The sequence below is a fragment of the Labrus mixtus genome, chromosome 8 (assembly GCF_963584025.1).
Source record: "Labrus mixtus chromosome 8, fLabMix1.1, whole genome shotgun sequence".
Taxonomy (NCBI): domain Eukaryota; kingdom Metazoa; phylum Chordata; class Actinopteri; order Labriformes; family Labridae; genus Labrus; species Labrus mixtus.
The window spans coordinates 29,681,641-29,701,640 of NC_083619.1; the positions used below are offsets into that span (position 1 = coordinate 29,681,641).

A 20,000-nucleotide genomic window follows, 5' to 3' on the forward strand; every position below is an offset into this window, starting at 1 on the left:
CCTGTCGTTAGGTTGACTGAAAGTTAGACTGAGACAGCATTTCCAGCATGGAGACCGCCATGGATGGGACTCCAGCGCCCCCTGCAGGAACAGACGGGTGACGACACTCAGGCTTCGTCCGTTAATATTCCAACTTTGTGTCCGGAAATAACCTGAAAGAGGAGCGTCGTTAGAGTCCCAACCTTTCTTTTTTTATATCACAAGATCTGAAATGAAAGTGAAAGAGTGCAAAGAAAGTAGAGAGGAAACACTTCATCCTTTAACTGATGACAGTTTAAAACATGACATCGTCCTCATTTTCCTGTTTTCTCAGTTTTGATGAATATCTTACATCATAATTATCGTTGTAGGGATCCGTTCTGTTAAAGGTTAAGATGTTTTCATTGAACAGAAACACCCTCACTGCCAGCACACTCCATTGACAAAAACACTTATTTCACCTTGCTGAATGAAATTCGAGACAGAGACTAAACATCTGGCCGGCCTCTGATTGGCTCTGTGATACTTGAGATGTTGGCTGCTGTTAGTGAGGTCGGCTTTATCCTCTGCCAGCTTAATTTACTGAAGAGAATAAGAAAAGGCGATGTGGGACAAAGCGGCTTACTCTCGCCGGCTCTGCTTTCACATCATTAAAGGTCCAGTCAGTGAGATGTGTAGTGAGTGAGATGATAAAGGTATCTTACTATCTGATCATTAAGGAAACATGTTGAAGTGCTGGCTTCTCTGACAACAATGCAGCAGCCAGTATGTCCTCCTTCTAACTTTAGATTCTGCTCCTGAATGCTCTGGATTTGTTTGGACCAGAGAAGGTAGGCGCTTTTAAGGTGACCCCCCCACACGGCCGTTTTGGACGCCCCTCGGTTTGCCAGATATGAGAGCAGTTATCAGGTCAACAGGTGTTGCAGCGATGGAAGCGGGCAAGAGAAGTGGTTCAGATAGAAGTGATTGTACCCGACCTAAAAAGCCTCTGCATGTTTCTAATAAGCTCCACGAGCAGAAACGTGCTCAAACTAGGATCAATATTGGAGATGCTTTTGAAAAATGGAGAGAGGTTAGAACACAGAAAGGTTTACAGACCCATGCAGAGCTGGATAAACACTGAAGCTTCAGAGTCCACCACATGGTGACCTGAGTGAGCATGGACTCTAGAGAGGAGGAGGGGGTGGGGGGACAGCTCTCTACAATGTTTAGAATTTAGACTGCAGTACCCATTTTAAACACTAGAGTTGTCCTGAGTATATCCTGCTGCTTTCTCACATCAGTTCTCTCAGACATTCAGCAGAACAAACGATAGGCTGCTGTCAGGAGAAATCGTTCCTCCTGAGGTTTTCAGGAGTTTTGTACACGTGTAAAAAGGTCTAGCAGTGTGTACGTATCCATATCTCTTGGTTACAGGCGTTCTTCTTTGTTGTCTCTGTTGTTTTATGAAAGAGTCCTGACAGGTAATAAACTCCTAAATGTTGTGTCTTGTTTGTGCAGGTGAACGGAACGGAGGCTGACTATGAGTACGAGGAGATCACGTTGGAGAGGGTAAGAGGACAAGCAGCTGTCATGTTTTTATTTTTTTTAATTTCACTTTGAATCACCGCCATGTCGTCAGCGTAGCGCCCGATCATAACTCAGAGGGTCACCCTGCCCACACTGCTGGCAGCAAGTCGTATGTGTGACTTTGACACACTGCTTTTTTTTATGTGTGACTTTTAAACTTCAGAGGACACACTCATGTCTTCTTATTTTGAAAAGTTTCCAAATGTGTGAGAAACCTGCAGAGACGAGGACAAAGTGGGTGTCGTCGCTCATGTGTTAGAGCTGTTTCAGAGAACTAAAAACATCTCCAGAAGTGTGACAATTAAAACCTCTGCTATTCCATTTCCTCTTAAGTACAGCTGTGTTCTAACCCCGGACTAGCTCGTCTTCTTCTTCATCATCTTCCTGTCGTTTTTCTTTTCTTGTCCTAATTCCGCCGTGCTTCTTCAAGTGAAAATAAAAGTCAGTGCAGCATGAATAAAAAGCGTCTCTGCCAGCTGAGTCCTGCAGAAACGCAGCCCGTCTGTCTGAAGGCTTTCAGGCCTCAGGCTGCAGTGTTTGTTTCTTCTTTATATTTAAACTAATAAACTTTGAAAGGCTGTGTAGGTGTGAGATGATTCCTCCCATTGGCCCAATTATGGATGAATCCGCCGCTGCTGAAAATAGTCCCACAGAATCAGAAACACACATTTCTCTCCTCAGGGTTTGATTTAAACGTCAGCGAGCGGGCTAACATGTCAGCATCTTTAGGAGGAACCAATGAGCTGAGAGCTAAAGACAGGAATTCAGACACTATTAATAGACAAACATTTTGTCGGTTTAAGACTGCACAGAAACGTGTTGACAATGAATGAAAACATAAATAGGTCATGCTCAACAAGCCGAAAACACTGAGATATTGTGTCTCTAGTCCATTGGGGCAGAGGAATCTCAAGGAGTCTCCTGAAAAGTAGATGGTTCATGACTCACCTGTTTCCTTTTCTCTCTCCTGTTTCTTGTTTGTTTTCATTTCCTGGTTTCAGGGGAACTCGGGGCTGGGCTTCAGCATCGCCGGCGGGACCGACAACCCCCACATCGGTGAAGACCCCAGCATCTTCATCACCAAAGTCATACCTGGAGGAGCGGCTGCACAGGACGGGCGGCTCAGGTGAGACACACCTGCTGCAGACGTTACAGCCTGTTTACCCGCTGCAGACGTTACAGTCTGTTTACCTGCTGCATACGTTACAGTCTGTTTACCTGCAGACGTTACAGTCTGTTTACTTGCTGCAGACGTTACAGTCTGTTTACCTGCAGACGTTACAGTCTGTTTACCCGCTGCAGACGTTACAGTCTGTTTACCTGCTGCAGACGTTACAGTCTGTTTACTTGCTGCAGACGTTACAGTCTGTTTACCTGCAGACGTTACAGTCTGTTTACTTGCTGCAGACGTTACAGTCTGTTTACCTGCAACAGATGTTACAGTTTGTTTACCTGCAACAGATGTTACAGTTTGTTTACCTGCAGACATTACAGTCTGTTTACCCGCTGCAGACGTTACAGTCTGTTTACCTGCAGACGTTACAGTCTGTTTACCCGCTGCAGACGTTACAGTCTGTTTACCCGCTGCAGACGTTACAGTCTGTTTACTTGCTGCAGACGTTACAGTCTGTTTACCCGCTGCAGATGTTACAGTCTGTTTACTTGCTGCAGACGTTACAGTCTGTTTACCCGCTGCAGACGTTACAGTCTGTTTACCTGCTGCAGACGTTACAGTCTGTTTACCCGCTGCAGACGTTACAGTCTGTTTACTTGCTGCAGACGTTACAGTCTGTTTACCCGCTGCAGACGTTACAGTCTGTTTACTTGCTGCAGACGTTACAGTCTGTTTACTTGCTGCAGACGTTACAGTCTGTTTACCCGCTGCAGACGTTACAGTCTGTTTACCCGCTGCAGACGTTACAGTCTGTTTACTTGCTGCAGACGTTACAGTCTGTTTACCTGCTGCAGACGTTACAGTCTGTTTACCCGCTGCAGACGTTACAGTCTGTTTACCTGCAGACGTTACAGTCTGTTTACCTGCTGCAGATGTTACAGTCTGTTTACCTGCAGACGTTACAGTCTGTTTACCTGCAGACGTTACAGTCTGTTTACCTGCTGCAGATGTTACAGTCTGTTTACCTGCAGACGTTACAGTCTGTTTACCTGCAGACGTTACAGTCTGTTTACCTGCAGACGTTACAGTCTGTTTACCTGCTGCAGATGTTACAGTCTGTTTACATGCTGCAGACGTTACAGTCTGTTTACCCGCTGCAGATGTTACAGTCTGTTTACATGCTGCAGACGTTACAGTCTGTTTACCCGCTGCAGATGTTACAGTCTGTTTACTTGCTGCAGACGTTACAGTCTGTTTACTTGCTGCAGACGTTACAGTCTGTTTACATGCTGCAGACGTTACAGTCTGTTTACTTGCTGCAGACGTTACAGTCTGTTTACCCGCTGCAGACGTTACAGCCTGTTTACTTGCTGCAGACGTTACAGTCTATTTACCTGTTGCAGACGTTACAGTCTGTTTACCTGCAGGCGTTACAGTCTGTTTACCTGTTGCAGACGTTACAGTCTGTTTACCTGCTGCAGACGTTACAGTCTGTTTACCTGCTGCAGACGTCACAGTCTGTTTACCTGCTGCAGACGTTACAGTCTGTTTACTTGCTGCAGACGTTACAGTCTGTTTACCTGCAGGTGTTACAGTCTGTTTACCTGCAGGCGTTACAGCCTGTTTACCTGCTGCAGACGTTACAGTCTGTTTACCTGCAGGCGTTACAGTCTGTTTACATGCTGCAGACGTTACAGTCTGTTTACCTGTTTACCTGCTGCAGACGTTACAGTCTGTTTACCTGCAGGCGTTACAGTCCGTTTACCTGCAGACGTTACAGTCTGTTTACCTGCTGCAGACGTTACAGCCTGTTTACTTGCTGCAGACGTTACAGTCTGTTTACCTGCTGCAGACGTTACAGTCTGTTTACCTGCTGCAGACGTTACAGTCTGTTTACCTGCTGCAGGCGTTACAGTCTGTTTACCCGCTGCAGACGTTACAGTCTGTTTACCTGCAGACGTTACAGTCTGTTTACCTGCAGACGTTACAGTCTGTTTACCTGCAGACGTTACAGTCTGTTTACCTGCTGCAGACGTTACAGTCTGTTTACCTGCAGACGTTACAGCCTGTTTACATGCTGCAGACGTTACAGTCTGTTTACATGCTGCAGACGTTACAGTCTGTTTACCTGCAGACGTTACAGTCTGTTTACCTGCTGCAGACGTTACAGTCTGTTTACCCGCTGCAGACGTTACAGTCTGTTTACTTGCTGCAGACGTTACAGTCTGTTTACCTGCTGCAGACGTTACAGCCTGTTTACCTGCTGCAGACGTTACAGTCTGTTTACCCGCTGCAGACGTTACAGTCTGTTTACCTGCTGCAGGCGTTACAGTCTGTTTACCTGCTGCAGATGTTACAGTCTGTTTACCTGCTGCAGACGTTACAGTCTGTTTACCCGCTGCAGATGTTACAGTCTGTTTACCTGCTGCAGATGTTACAGTCTGTTTACCCGCTGCAGATGTTACAGTCTGTTTACCCGCTGCAGACGTTAGTCTGTTTACCCGCTGCAGACGTTACAGTCTGTTTACCTGCTGCAGACGTTACAGTCTGTTTACCTGCTGCAGGCGTTACACTCTGTTTACTTGCTGCAGACGTTACAGTCTGTTTACCTGCTGCAGACGTTACAGTCTGTTTACCTGCTGCAGACGTTACAGTCTGTTTACCTGCTGCAGACGTTACAGTCTGTTTACCTGCAGATGTTACAGTCTGTTTACCCGCTGCAGATGTTACAGTCTGTTTACCTGCTGCAGACGTTACAGTCTGTTTACCCGCTGCAGACGTTACAGTCTGTTTACCTGCTGCAGACGTAACAGTCTGTTTACCCGCTGCAGACGTTACAGTCTGTTTACCTGCTGCAGATGTTACAGTCTGTTTACCTGCAGACGTTACAGTCTGTTTACCCGCTGCAAACGTTACAGTCTGTTTACCTGCTGCAGATGTTACAGTCTGTTTACCTGCAGACGTTACAGTCTGTTTACCCGCTGCAGACGTTACAGTCTGAAAGTTTCAGAAAGTTTTGGATGCCATTGGTCTTTTAGGGAGATTAAATATCCGTTACCCAGAACCCCCGCCCCCCCCGCAGCGTCCTGCAGCTTTCATCGCTTCATTCATATTTCAGCAGCCAGCAGAGTCTGACTCACCTGATCCAGGTGATGATGAGGTCTCAGGTTGAACCCTGTTTGTTGGCCTGTCAGTCATCAGTGAGACATCATGAGTCTGACTGAAAGCTCGACTCACACACTTCCATGTGTCACTTCTTTCTCTTCTTTTAGGGCTCCTTTTACGCGGCCGCTTCAAAAACAATAAACCGCCATCTGTTGGCCCTTAAATAATAAAATAAACCTTCTGATAAATCATATGGTACCTTAAGGTTACAGGATGTTTGAGGTGGTTTCCTCTCTGTGTTTCAGGGTGAACGATGTGATCCTGAGAGTGAACGAGGCCGACGTCCGGGATGTGACCCACAGCCGAGCCGTGGAGGCTCTGAAGGAGGCGGGCTCTCTGGTCCGGCTCTACGTACGCAGGAGGAAACCGGTCTCGGAGAAAGTGATGGAGATCAAACTGGTGAAAGGACCCAAAGGTGACACTTCAAAGCGTTAAACTAGGAGGATCCTTTCAGGTCCTGATGATGCTTTTGTTTTGGCGCCCTTGTTTTGACGTGGGTTCCTCCCGGTCCGGGTGTGTTGCAGGTCTTGGCTTCAGTATAGCAGGCGGAGTGGGGAACCAGCACATCCCGGGCGACAACAGCATCTACGTCACCAAGGTCATCGAAGGAGGAGCCGCACATAAAGATGGGAGGCTGCAGATCGGAGACAAACTGCTGGCTGTAAGCGCTCCGACCAATTTTTAACATACAGGGTGGATATATCTCAAATCCAAGAGGAAGATGATTTTATAACCAGCTGTTCCATCACTCTCTACAAACACACCACACAAGTGTTATTGTTCGATCTTTGATGTTTGTTACCAACACGTTATCTATTTTGACACACGAGAAAGAAAAAACAATCTGCAGCCTGGTTCAGACTTCAGATGATTTGAGGTCCAATTCCTCCTTCCCGACTCCCAAACTTCCAAACTCCATGTGATCTGCAGAGTCCCTCTGCACCTTTAAATAAAAGCTAAAGACCCAGCTCTTTCATGAATACCTACTAACTTAATGATGATGGTCTCCATATTATTGATGATGATGATGATGATGGTAATGACGATGGTTTTTGTTGATAACGACGACTTATAAGATGGTTTCTATACTGATTAGAGCTCTCAAGAACTGCCCTCAATGTTGTGCTTTGCCTCTGGTCACTTCCTGTCAGCACCTGTGTGTCCAATCAGACTCAAAGCTGATCGTTTGCTCTTACTGACATTGTTCCCTTTTTTCTAGATCCTTGCTTGTGTTGTAATTACTCTCTGCCAAGTGAATTGTAGTAGAATTGTAGACTCGAGGCTGCTCAGAACTGAACATATGCCCAGAACAGTTTGTAGTGCGAGTCGTCTAAAGTCTGAGTACGGTTCTCAGTCCTCCAGGTAAAGTCGAAACTTGATCAAAATACAACTGGACTCAGTTGAAGATCTTGAACCAGGTCCAGATGCATTTTGGATCAAGCTTTAAAATTTGAGTCGTTTAAAGATCCGATCTTAACGACCTCGTCCCGATTTATGTCAAACATGTTTGACGATTACGTCATGAAAAGGGTCTGGAGGAAGTTGTGCGTGACTACAATCACCACGAGTGATAAGGGAGGATGGTAGTCATGGCGACCAGCGGCAAGACGCAACCCTTACAGGTGTGAGCTGGACACCTGAGATTCAGTTAAAATCTGACCTGAGGAACAGACCTCCACCTAAACTAATTTTCAATGTTTTCCCTCTCCGCTCAAAAGCATTCAAATCAGAAATTTAACTGCCAGCTCCGTTGTTTACATGAGGTCACATGAGGTCACATGAGGTGCTACCTCCTGTAGTCTGTGATGTGTCATGATTTTCACATCATGTAGTGTGAGTATGCTTTGAGATTATAGAGAAGAAGATCTGCTATGATTCTCCGGATGTGCTCAATGGATTTTTTAAACACTTGGAGTCTGAGCAGCGACTCCTCTGTTCTGAGTTTTAAAGTGACTTTGAAGAGAGTGATGTAACAGCTGATCCTGCTTTTATCAAACAGTGTTTACCCTTTAAAATATCATAAAAACAATGTGTGACTGTGTGTTGAACTTCTCCGAGGTTAAAGAGCACGTTGCCGTGTGTAGCAGCGTGTGTGTGTGTGTGACTCCTCCCCTCTCTGTTTCCAGGTGAACAGTGCTTGCCTGGAGGAGGTGAGCCACGAACACGCCGTCACTGCCTTGAAAAACACTCCTGACGTGGTCTACTTGAAAGTGGCTAAACCCAACAGTGTCTTCATGAACGACAGCTTCGCCCCGCCCGACCTCACCAACTGTGAGTCCAGATGTTTACCTTTCTGTTCAAACTAAAAAAAACTTTGTTCAGGGCTTTCTGCAGATCTTTTTTTTTTTAATTGTTTACACGAGAACGCTCCACTGGAAACCGAATTATTTGTCAAAAAAAAAAATCAAAAGTTTTGATACAAAGCAAACAGATCCTCAAAACGACTGAAATAGATGTTGGACAGATGCCAGACCAGTGCTGGGACTTACAACATGTACACATACTCTCTGAACCTGACCACCTCCCCCCAAAAGTTGGATGTTATCTAATCGGGCCCAAAATCTTGCCTTAAACTGTCTGTTGTGTAACCAGCCTTAGAAACAACTGAATTTGAGTTGTTGTCTTCCTGCTGTAAGCTGCACCTCTCTCTGGTGATGGCGTTAACAGGCCAAGAGGTTAAAGGTCAGTGACTGAATTAACTGAGGTGACACCTGGCACCTAGCAGACAGCTAGCAGCTCCCACCTGTCACTCAAAGAGGCCACGCCCCCTAATTATACATCCCTGTTAAGTCTTAATAAAATGTAAACAGTTGAAGAGAGAAATGAGCTCTAGAGACCCAAACTGTTTTTATACCAGGATGTAAACATGTTTATTTTAACATGGGGCTCTATGAGGACTGACTCACTGCAGGAGAAAGACTCTAGTGGACACTGGAGGAACTGCAGCTGTAAAGTTGGACATTTTAACATGGAGCTCTATGAGGACTGACTCACTGCAGGAGAAAGACTCTAGTGGACACTGGAGGAACTGCAGTTTTTGTCACATATACCTCAGCTTGGTTTTTTTTTTTTATCTCTGGAGGTTAGAACACAGTTTACTGACCAGCCAATCAGAAACCATTGTCGTTCACGTTTGCAGAATCAGACTGGGAGCTCTGGTGTCTGCAGGAATCGTGCGTGAAGATCGGCGGACAGCGGGTCTTTCTCAATGTTTATATCATTTTTGGTCTGCGGTCGGCTGTAAATTAATAATTTTTTTGCAGGTTATGATTAAAACATCACTCATGTATAAATAATTCAGCAGCTTTAATATTTGAGTGAGAACGAGAATGATAGAGTTTTTATGCATCATTATACTTCAAGTCCTAATAGCTCGTTAAAAGTTATTTTAAAGAGAGTTGAGAAGTGGGGCAGAAAGAGAACTCAATGTTCGGTGAGTGGTTGTCCTTGTTTTAATCACGTTTTTGAACGTCTGGAGTCACTGTGAGCAGTTTGAGTGTCTCTGTCAGCCACTGTGAAGCTTCACTGGAGATTCTAAACACTCTGACCATAAAGTGTAAAACTAACAGATACACACAGATTTAAAGAGAAGCAGCCTGGTGTTTGTGTGAAGACGGCCGCTGGATATTTTCATCCAGAATGAAAAAATTAAAATGTTCCTCACCCTTTAACTAATACAATAACTATTAACCAAGCTGCAACCTCCAGTGTTGAAAAATGAAGCTGATGAGGAAGTGTGAAATCCTGCAGTTCCTGGAGTGTCCACTAGAGGCTGGCTGCAGAAGCACAGGAAGTCACATACACACCCATTCTAAAAAGCCTGTTTTTACAGCAGAGATTAACATGTTTACAGCCTGGTTCAAAAAACCAAATAGGTGTGATTAGCTCATGTCTCGATGGACACACACTGTACGGGGGGGGAATGTTTTGATGACTCATCAGTTTTGATTTGATGAAGGATAAGAGTTATTCACAATAAGGCGTGTAGCTGACCTGATTGACAGGTGGGCGCGGTGTAACGGTTTGTCAGGAGGTTTAAAACCCGCCTCAGCTCCAGCTCTCAGCCTGTCATTAGGTTGACTGAAAGTTAGACTGAGACAGCATTTCCAGCATGGAGACCGCCATCGATGGGACTCCAGCACCCCCTGCAGGAACAGGCGGGGGACGTCACTCAGGCTTTTGTCCTCTAATATCCACAAATACATTCATTTCAATTAGTCAAAACGAGAAAGATTCCAATATTTGGTGTCTTGGACTTCTATTTTTGTTGCCGTGGTGACAGGTGTCGATATCGTTTGTTTTTTTATTAGAATGGTTTCAGAGTGTTGACGACCACAGTCTGTACTTTGATGCGTTCATTATTAAGAACATTCAACATCTGCAGGGTGGCATATATGCCCTTCATCCCCCTCTCTTCTTCTTCATTACTTATCGTCTTCGTCCTCCTGTCATTGCCCCCCACACCCTACCCCACACACACACACGAAGAACACACACACACACACACACACACACACACACACACACACACACACACACACACACACACACACACACACACACACACACACACACACACACACACACACACACACATAAACAAACAAACACACGCGTCGAGGTTGAGTCGCGTGAAGGACGAGCAGCAAATCCAATCAGTGAGCGGCGAGCTGCATCAGAAACTCCGGCTGCTGTCACTGCTGTTCAGGCTAATCCAGAAACACAGAGGAGGGGGGGCTGAGGAGGGGGGAGGGGGGTGTGAGGAGGGCGGGGTGGGGGGCAGTAATATGTATAATGACGTCCTGCCACAGTGCACAGAAAAAGATCTGAGCCGGGGTAATAGATGAGAAGTAATTCAGTTAAGTGTGCTCCCAATAAACATGGAGGATTGTTGTGATGATGCAGCTGATATCCCATCATGCACTGCTTCAATTATCATATGATCAGCACATTTACCTCCCACAGGGTTCAGTGGACATCAGGCCCGATGGTCACACTTTCATTTTCAACGACGCCAAATGGCACGTTTGAAATTCCATTATTTCTCTTTTCAAAATAAAAATAGTTAGGCTCTTATTTTGAATTTTTGTTCTGTCTTAAGCTGAGAGTACTTTACCTGCTGTGTGCTTTTATTTTGAAATAAAGTAAGGCCCTTCCTGTATGTGTTCCTGTTGTCTGTTTGTGAAAATGTTTTTAAATGAAGATGATCACTTTAAATGTCCACACACGTTCAGAGACAGTCCAGGTCGAGTTTCTCGCTCACTAGTTTAGTTTACGACCCCCCTCGACGTCTCCTCGTCCAATCAGAGCGTAACAGGAGGCCGACAGGTGAGTGTAGAGGAGGGTCTGAGCAGGTGTGTGTGATCAGACGGAGAGACACTGAAGGACCAGAGGCTGAAACACTCGTGGACGTGTGTGTTTATTTTCTGATTCTGGATTTTATTTTTCTAACTTTTAATATTTAACTTGTTTTTATTTTTGTTTGTGTTTCAGCGTACTCTCAGCACATGGAGAACCATATCAGCCCCCCCAACTTCCTGGGTCAGCCCCTCCCCCCGCCGGCCTCCTCTGGACGCTACTCCCCGACCCCGAAGAGCATGCTGGGAGAAGATGATGTCACACGGTGAGGACTAACCTTTACTTTCTCTCCCTCTGACAGAGCAGACAGGGGGAGGGGGGAGCTGGGGGGGGGGGGGGGGGGTTGCATGGATCCTTGAAAGGGCTTACGTTTGATTTATAGATTTATTATTTAGTGTGTGTGTGTGTGTGTGTGTGTGTGTGTGTGTGTGTGTGTGTGTGTGTGTGTGTGTGCTCGCCCTCTGCTGGTGTTAACCTGCAATAACACACTCTCTGCCTCCTGTACTGATGAACACACAAAACTTGTAGCTTCATCTTCACGCAGCAGCTTGTTGACTGACAGCTGTGACGTCATAATGATTGACAGCTGTGATGTCATAATGATTGACAGCTGTGACATCATGTTAACTGACAGCTATGACATCAGCAAGATTGACAGCTGTGATGTCAGGATGATTGACAGCTATGACATCAGGATGATTGACAGCTGTGATGTGGTGATGATTGACAGCTGTGACATCAGGATGATTGACAGCTATGACATCAGGATGATTGACAGCTATGACATCATGTTAACTGACAGCTTTTGACGTCAGGATGATTGACAGCTGTGACATCATGTTAACTGACAGCTATGACATCAGGATGATTGACAGCTGTGACATCATGTTAACTGACAGCTATGACATCAGGATGATTGACAGCTGTGACATCATGTTAACTGACAGCTATGACATCAGGATGATTGACAGCTATGACATCATGTTAACTGACAGCTTTTGACGTCAGGATGATTGACAGCTGTGACGTCATGTTAACTGACAGCTTTTGACATCAGGATGATTGACAGCTGTTATGTCATAATGATTGACAGCTGTGATGTCATTATGATTGACAGCTGTGATGTGATGATTGACAGCTGTGATGTGGTGATGATTGACAGCTGTGATGTCATTATGATTGACATCTGTGATGTGGTGATGATTGACAGCTGTGATGTCATAATGATTGACAGCTGTGTGGTCCAACAGGGAGCCCAGGAAGGTGGTGCTGCACAGAGGAGCGACGGGTCTGGGCTTCAACATCGTGGGCGGAGAGGACGGAGAGGGGATCTTCATCTCCTTCATCCTGGCAGGAGGACCAGCTGACCTCTGTGGAGAGCTGAGGAAAGGAGACAGACTGGTGTCTGTACGTACACACACACACACACACACACGCACACATACCGGGCTGTAGAGGGAAATCAATGTTCAGATCATACGTCAGGCGTGTAGCAGGAGAGAGAGGAGGAACATAAACACAACATGGCTTTTGTCTCATTTCTATATCAGCGGCAAAAACATCCGTAATAAATAAATGTGTGTCCTCAGGTGAACGGCGTTGACCTCCGTAACGCCACTCACGAACAGGCTGCAGCCGCCCTGAAGAACGCCGGGCAGACGGTGACCATCATCGCCCACTACAGACCAGAGGGTGAGACATCGGGACACCTGCAGCGTGATCACCTGGGGAAATCCCCCAATGGGACTTTTTATATTTTGTATTTGTGTTTTTGGATTGACGTGTTTAGTCCATTAAAGATGTCCTCATGAAGCTCCGCTCTGTTCGACTCTTAATCTGACCTCCGTGTCCTCGTTGTTTTTCAGAGTACAGCAGGTTCGAGGCGAAGATCCACGACCTGCGGGAGCAGATGATGAACAGCAGCATCAGTTCAGGTTCTGGATCCTTACGGACGAGTCAGAAGAGGTCGCTTTACGTCAGGTGAGATCACGGCTCGCCTGAGAGACTCGATGGTTTTTAAAAACTACAGGAGAGAGAGAGATCAGAGTGCATAGAGGCTGTGATGTATGGAAGCCCAGAGGGGACAAAATGCAATTATTTATTATCATGTTTGTTTTTGTTTTGATTTGAAGGTTCTTATATGAAATCTGAAATGTTGTGTGTGTGTGTGTGTGTGTGTGTGTGTGTGTGTATTTGCAGAGCTCTGTTTGACTACGATAAGACTCGGGACTCGGGTCTGCCGAGTCAGGGACTCAACTTCAAGTTCGGGGACATCCTTCACGTGGTGAACGCCTCCGACGACGAGTGGTGGCAAGCCCGACAGCTGACGTCTCAGGGGGAGGTGGAGGAGGTGGGGGTGATCCCCAGCAAGAGACGGTGAGGGACACACATTAAGTAAAGTAGGCAACGCAACGTTTTTACCCCGACACACTGTTTCTATTTACCTCGATCCGGCCCTCTTATATCAGCTGGACATGTCGGGTCAAAATCAGTTATAATTAATGTTTTTGTTTTTCTACCCATGAGTCCATCATCGAAATGACCTCTGACCTTCTGTCCTCTTTGACCTCAGGGTGGAGAAGAAGGAGAGAGCGAGATTAAAGACGGTGAAGTTCAACTCGAAGTCTCGAGACAGAGGGGTGAGTGTTTCATTTCAGTTCTGCTCCTCCACGTCAGCATCAGATACCTGAATCAGCTCAGCCAGGTGTGTAACACAAAGGTTCTCCTCCCATGATGCCTTGCATGAATTCATTGTGTTACTTGAAGATATTCCAGCTACAGGATTTCTGCAGGTGTCTTCATCTGTCGCCGTCTGGAGTTCAGAGCGATGGAAGGACAAGCTGAAGCATCGGCCTATTAAAGGAGCAATATGTAGCTCTGCCCCCTAGTGTTTAAAATGGGTACTGCAGTCTAAATTCTAAACATCATAGAGAGCTGTCTCCCCCCCCCTCCTCTCTAGAGTGGATGCTCACTCAGGTCACCATGTGGTGGACTCTGAAGCTTCAGTGTTTATCCAGCTCTGCATGGGTCTGTAAACCTTTCTGTGTTCTAACCTCTCTCCATTTTTCAAAAGCATCTCCAATATTGATCCTAGTTTGAGCACGTTTCTGCTCGTGGAGCTTATTAGAAACATGCAGAGGCTTTTTAGGTCGGGTACAATCACTTCTATCTGAACCACTTCTCTTGCCTGCTCTTGACCTGATAACTGCTCTCATATCTGGCAAACCGAGGGGTATCCAAAACGGCCGTGTGGGGGCGTGTCTTAAAAGCGCCTACCTTCTCTGGTCCAAACAAATCCAGAGCATTCAGGAGCAGAATCTAAAGTTAGAAGGAGGACATACTGGCTGCTGCATTGTTGTCAGAGAAGCCAGCACTTCAACATGTTTCCTTAATGATCAGATAGTAAGATACCTTTATCATTTCACTCACTACATATTGCTCCTTTAATTAAAAATGATCCCTCTTTGTTTGGGCTACATTTATTCTTATTGGTTAGCAGCTGCAAACACCAAAAGCTTGTACCTTAACTCTGCAGCCTGTTGCGTTCTTAACGCTGACATGCCTGTAATTCATGCAAGGTATCACGGGACAAGGAATGTCTTAGATCATCGCAGCAATGTCTGCGAGCTGAGTGCACCAGCTGGCCGTTTAAAAAAGAGCCGCACCTGCAGGGCAGAGACAGCGCCGCATTTCGTCTAAACGTCTTTTCATTGGTCATGCTTTAAAGAAGATGGCATGCCGTCACGTTTTCCATTAAAGTTTTCTGACCGTTACTTTTTTTTACCGATATTAGTCCGATATTCTGACTCACGCCTGCTCCATCTTAGTCGAAAAGTTACAACAACAAACAGGTCTAAAGTCCAACTGGTGCAAGTTGGTCGTAGGTTTCAGCTCTAAGTTTGAGGTGCGCCCAGCTGGTGCACTCGGCTCCTGAAGTTTAGGCCTAGTCGCTGAGTCTGAATTCTTTCAGCTACATTTACATTGATGTGTTGTTGATGTATATCTGATGATATGAAGATATGAACCCTGTGTTTGAGCCGCAGCCACCTACTAATGAGTGTTTGACTAATGTTTGAAACCAGCCGGCTCGTTAACAGCATGTTTTGTTTTTAATCTTTGAGACGTTTTCTTCTTCACCACTCCAATGTCTCAGCAGCCGAGCCGCGGCAGCAGCGCCTCCCCCAGCACCTTTAAAACAGTGTGTCGCTTTAACATGCGTTGCCAAAAACTCTCCGCCCGCAAACCTGCCCTCTAACACACTGGAATGATGGAGGGAGGGGGAGAAGAAGAAAAAAAAAACATGCATGACCTCCCCTCCTCCAGAATCCTCCCCTCCCTCCTCTTACAGAGAGAAACGCTTGACATTGATGTCTGACTGTCTGCTCACAGAAACCTTCCTCCTCCTCCTCCTCCTCCTCCTCCTCCTCACCACTCACCTCTCTCACCCCCCTCCTGTCACTCTCTCTCTCTCCTGCTGGATAACCTTGAAGTGCAGCATGTGATCTAATGATGTCAGTAGCCCCGCCTCCTGCTGATGACACCTGCAGAGCAAAAGATTTAACGTTCAGTAAAAAATATTAAACAGAAGCCAGAGCTGCACTAATCAAAGTTTTTTTTTTTAGTGCAAGCTAAAGTGTTAGCCTTTAGCGCTAGATCAAAATCCAAAGAGAACTGACAACACCTCTGCAGCTCTACGGAGCTTTTTAGCCTCTTTTGGCTTCGAGTTTTGGATTTCCTGAATATTTCCAGTCTGGTTCCATCTCAGTGTTTCCAGCAGCCAGATGTTTCTTTTGTTAAACAACATTGATACTCTACTACGGTTATCACGATACCACATAATTAACCTTTGAAATAATTCTAGTTGTCTCCAAACATTAACGATACCCGTACCACAAGTTGCACGTGTGAACAACCAGATCAGACGTGGGGCAGTCCTCCTGAAATTCTCTAGACATTTCCAGCAGTGCATATGTGAAAACGGCAAGGTTTGTCATGAAACCAGAATTTTGAACTTGGATACGATTCTGATAAAGTATAATATATATAGGACCAAGAATAGAACCCTGAGGAACTCCTAAGTGATTGTTACCTGTGTCTCCTGGATGTAAAAGCATGCAGATGGTTGATAGTAGCATCAAGTACGTTATAAACACATATATGAAATATATTTATGATGCCCAGATTGTTCCGTCACCATGTGGCCAAAAACTGATGTATACAACTTTAAATGTAGTTTGAATTGCGCTTAGGAAGATAGGAAGGGACTGCCATTTTTATTATTTTTATTAAGCTTAGCCCAGTTCAGAATTTTTACTTAAGATGTGCTAACAACAGGCCAGAATCTGCAACAAAGTGATAACTTGACTTTGTGTTTCTGCACAACTACATTTTGAAGACACATTTTGTCTTCATAAGAGTATTCTCTTAAAGGTCAAATATCCTCCTCCTCTTCTTCAGTTTAAATAAGTCTCAGAGCTCCTCTTCAACATGTGTGTGAAGTTTCTTGTTCTAAATCCACTCTGATCCTGTATTTGATCATGTCTATAAACTCCTCTATTTCAGCCCTGCTCAGAACAGGCTGTTTATGTGTCTGTACCTTTAAATATGTAAATTCCCTTCCCTCTCTGGAAGGGCTTGGGTGTATTCGGTCTTACTCGCTCCATGTCCTGTTGTTTACGGTGAGAAGGCAGACTCAGCGGACAGAACAAACACCTAGCTGTGGGAGTGTCACCCACCTGGGGGAGGGGCTACTGCCCTTTGTGATGTCATGAAGGGAACATCTCCAAACGGCCTGTTTGAGCACACATTTTCTGAAAAGTGGAGCAGAAGACGTAGAGGATGGACTTTTCTCATCATTGGGGGGTTTGTAGACAGATTAGAGACACATGTTAGAGTTAGAGGAACATGGAGAAGAGGATTTTACAGAATATGTGACCTTTAAACATCCTCCAAGCTTTCAAATCCAACTTCACATATATCCAGAAAGTGTTCTTATCTCAGCTTGTAGTCGCTGCGTCTCTGCATGTTCTCTGCATGCCCAGTTTCTTCTCATCTTGCATTCGTCTGACATCTGCTGCCTTCACTGTCACTGCGTTAAAATCAGACACAGAGCAACACCTCACCAAGAACAACAAGGACGTCAAGGTTCAGTTCATCTGCAGAGTAAACAAGAAAAATCAAAACAGGTTGTGTCAAAGTCGACGTCTGATTCTGTGGTTTGGACTGTTTTCAGCTAAATGCTCGAACGCTGCAGCTGTTCAGATTCTTAAACACAGTAGTGTTGTCATGATACCAGACTCCTAAACTTAAATATGATTCTAGTAAAATTCTATTAATGCGACAACAACAAAGTCTTTAACACCCAATATTGGGTAATTTCTTATTTTGAATTGTAAAATATTGCAGGAAAACTCCTGCACACGGTCTACAGGGGCGTGTCCAGACTCCAGAGGAGAAGAGTCTCGTTAGAGTCTTAGACCCTGTTGTAAATGTTTGGATCAGACGCCTTTCATTGGCAGAGCGTAGTGGGCGGGAGGGAGTGTAGACCTGGATTATAGTGTTTAGGTAAGGAGGAGTTTTTGTCGCTGTTTTGTAAGCGAGCAGCAGAGTTTTAAATTTGATGGGAGCAGTAACTGGGAGCCAGTGTAAGGAGATGAACAGTGGAGTGACATGTGCTGTTTTGGATCATCTGCAGAGGTTTGATAGTTCATGTAGGAAGAAGAGCTGCCAGTAGAGATAGAAGTTTTTATTTACAATTGAAAATACAAACAAAATTTACTAAAAGCAGCTGCCTTTTGCAAAATATCCAATCACAGTTGAGGATTTTTGGGGTAGCCAATCAGATTTCCAGGGGCCCCGTGCCTCCCCTCTGGAGACGCCCTTGACTGTCTTAACCATTCAAATACGTTGGCAACATTTCATTATGCAGGAGTTTGCTCACAATTGTTTTAATGGATTCATTCCCGTCCTGCTCACCTGTTTTATAAAAAAGAAACACCTTTTGATTGAATCGTTTTGAAACACCTGGTATCACAAAATATCGCACATTCTGACGACCTTACAAGTATGAATGAAAAAATGATTCCTTAACTTTAGTAAAGCCAGGACGTCGTCCGCTAAACGACAGCGATGTTGTCCCGGGTTAAAGGGACGTCGATGTGAATACTTCTGATTTCTTTGTTTTCTGACACCGCGTGAGCACTCAGGTTCAGCCTGTTCAGCTTCCACTCACAGCAGATAAACTGTAAATATGAAAGTGATAAAGTCATGATTCAGCCAGCAGAGTTCTGTGTTCAACATGTTTGTTTGAATCCAGTGACGTTACATTTTCACATGTTTAGTGTTTTTTTTAATCAGTTTTATCTTTGAATGAACCTTGAAGCTGACGAGCCACAGACTCAGACAAACAGCTTCTCATTCTGTCCAACCTCAGACTCCCCCATCTCCCCCTCTTCTTCTTCTTTATTAATTTTATTCCATCACCCCTCCTCCTCCTCTTCCTCCCTCCCTCCCTACCTCCTTCCTTCCTTCCTCCCTCCTCCTCCTCTTCCTCCTCAGCAGTCTCTCAATGACAAGCGTAAAAAGAACCTCTTTTCCCGAAAGTTTCCGTTCTACAAGAGCAAAGAGACGAGCGAGCTGGAGACCAGCGATGTCGACCGTAAGTACAGCGGGGAGGCGGGGTTGGTGCGGTCCGTCTCTGAGACGATTGGTCGGCGACAGAAGGAGAGGTCAGCTGGTGGTGGTGGCGGCGGCTGAAAACACACTGGTTGTCATGGCAGCAGGGCATGGCTGAAAAAACCTAAAACCTGCCTTATTGGCTCGATTTGAAACACATTTATGGATTATTTGGTTCCTCCCCTTCCTTCCTCCGCCAAAATGGCCGCCCTGTAGCCCTGTTGCCGAGCGGCTGCGTTCCCTCTGCTCTCTCTCTCTCTCTGTCGCTGTCTCTCAGTAACTCTGTGTTGTTCTCTCCTCGTTGTTCGCTCGGCTCTGCTGACCTCAGGACAACAGTGACGACATGCTTTCCAAAGGCCACAGTAAGTGTGTCTCCCCCTCCTCCCCCTTTCTCCCCTCCACCTCAAACTCAAACTCCCATCAGCCCCTTCTTCTCCCCCAGGATCCTTCTTCACCAAAGACTTCCTAAGAGTGTCATTTTAAAGTCTTCATTTAGTACAAACATCATAACTCACATGTTTCTCCTGAAGGTTTAAGACTGAGTTTACTTAGCTGTTAAAGATCCGACGGCCCGCCCACGGACCGGACGTGTGCTTTCTCGTTATCGCTGACATTTACACGCACTGCTGTTTACAAACATCCCTCGTGCCACACATCGTTAGAAAGCTACGACTCTTGTGATTCTGTCCGTGTGAACTACTTTAAGATCCAACCACCACAGCAGCGACAATCTACGCATCTTTACGCATCTAATCACTAATACTTCATTTTTATGAATTGCATTACATCCAAACAGCGACCGCACTCTGCCCTCTTGATTGACACATCATTTGGCCAGTTAGGACCTTCCATTTACTGTACCCAGCCTGTGATAGCCAATGAGAGGAGGTATCAGCCCCTTGTCTGTATTCGGCCAATTGCGCGCGACTGTGCCGATGACTGATGATACTAGTAGCTTATGAAATTCTGGCTGCTTGGGTTGATTATTTCATGCTCACACTGAGGCTATGAGTCTATGTAAAATCAAACATTAAACACCCCTATGTAGCTGCAATGGTATGGTCCTTGTGCCTTAAAATAGTTGGTTCCTGGTGGAGACGTAGCCTTCCCTCATCTCCTCCCCTCCTTTCCTTCCCTCCTC

General features: G+C 45.5%; 1 protein-coding gene across 19 annotated transcripts in view; it reads left to right on the forward strand.

The window, feature by feature from the left end:
* LOC132978393 (disks large homolog 1-like) overlaps nt 1–20,000 on the forward strand; it is a 93,679-nt gene that overhangs the window by 69,314 nt on the left and 4,365 nt on the right. For 11 of the 19 annotated variants that reach the window (XM_061043566.1, XM_061043569.1, XM_061043573.1 and 8 more), the window contains 12 exons: nt 1,480–1,530; nt 2,550–2,674; nt 6,073–6,242; nt 6,352–6,488; nt 7,954–8,098; nt 11,321–11,450; nt 12,436–12,592; nt 12,775–12,877; nt 13,051–13,165; nt 13,385–13,561; nt 13,758–13,824; nt 18,743–18,842. In XM_061043566.1, coding sequence (XP_060899549.1) covers nt 1,480–1,530; nt 2,550–2,674; nt 6,073–6,242; nt 6,352–6,488; nt 7,954–8,098; nt 11,321–11,450; nt 12,436–12,592; nt 12,775–12,877; nt 13,051–13,165; nt 13,385–13,561; nt 13,758–13,824; nt 18,743–18,842 — 1,477 coding nt within the window. Of the gene's footprint in view, nt 1–1,479; nt 1,531–2,549; nt 2,675–6,072; nt 6,243–6,351; nt 6,489–7,953; nt 8,099–11,320; nt 11,451–12,435; nt 12,593–12,774; nt 12,878–13,050; nt 13,166–13,384; nt 13,562–13,757; nt 13,825–18,742; nt 18,843–19,187; nt 19,222–20,000 lie in introns of all 19 variants that reach the window. The other 8 variants (XM_061043574.1, XM_061043570.1, XM_061043583.1 and 5 more) reach the window with 2 other exon arrangements.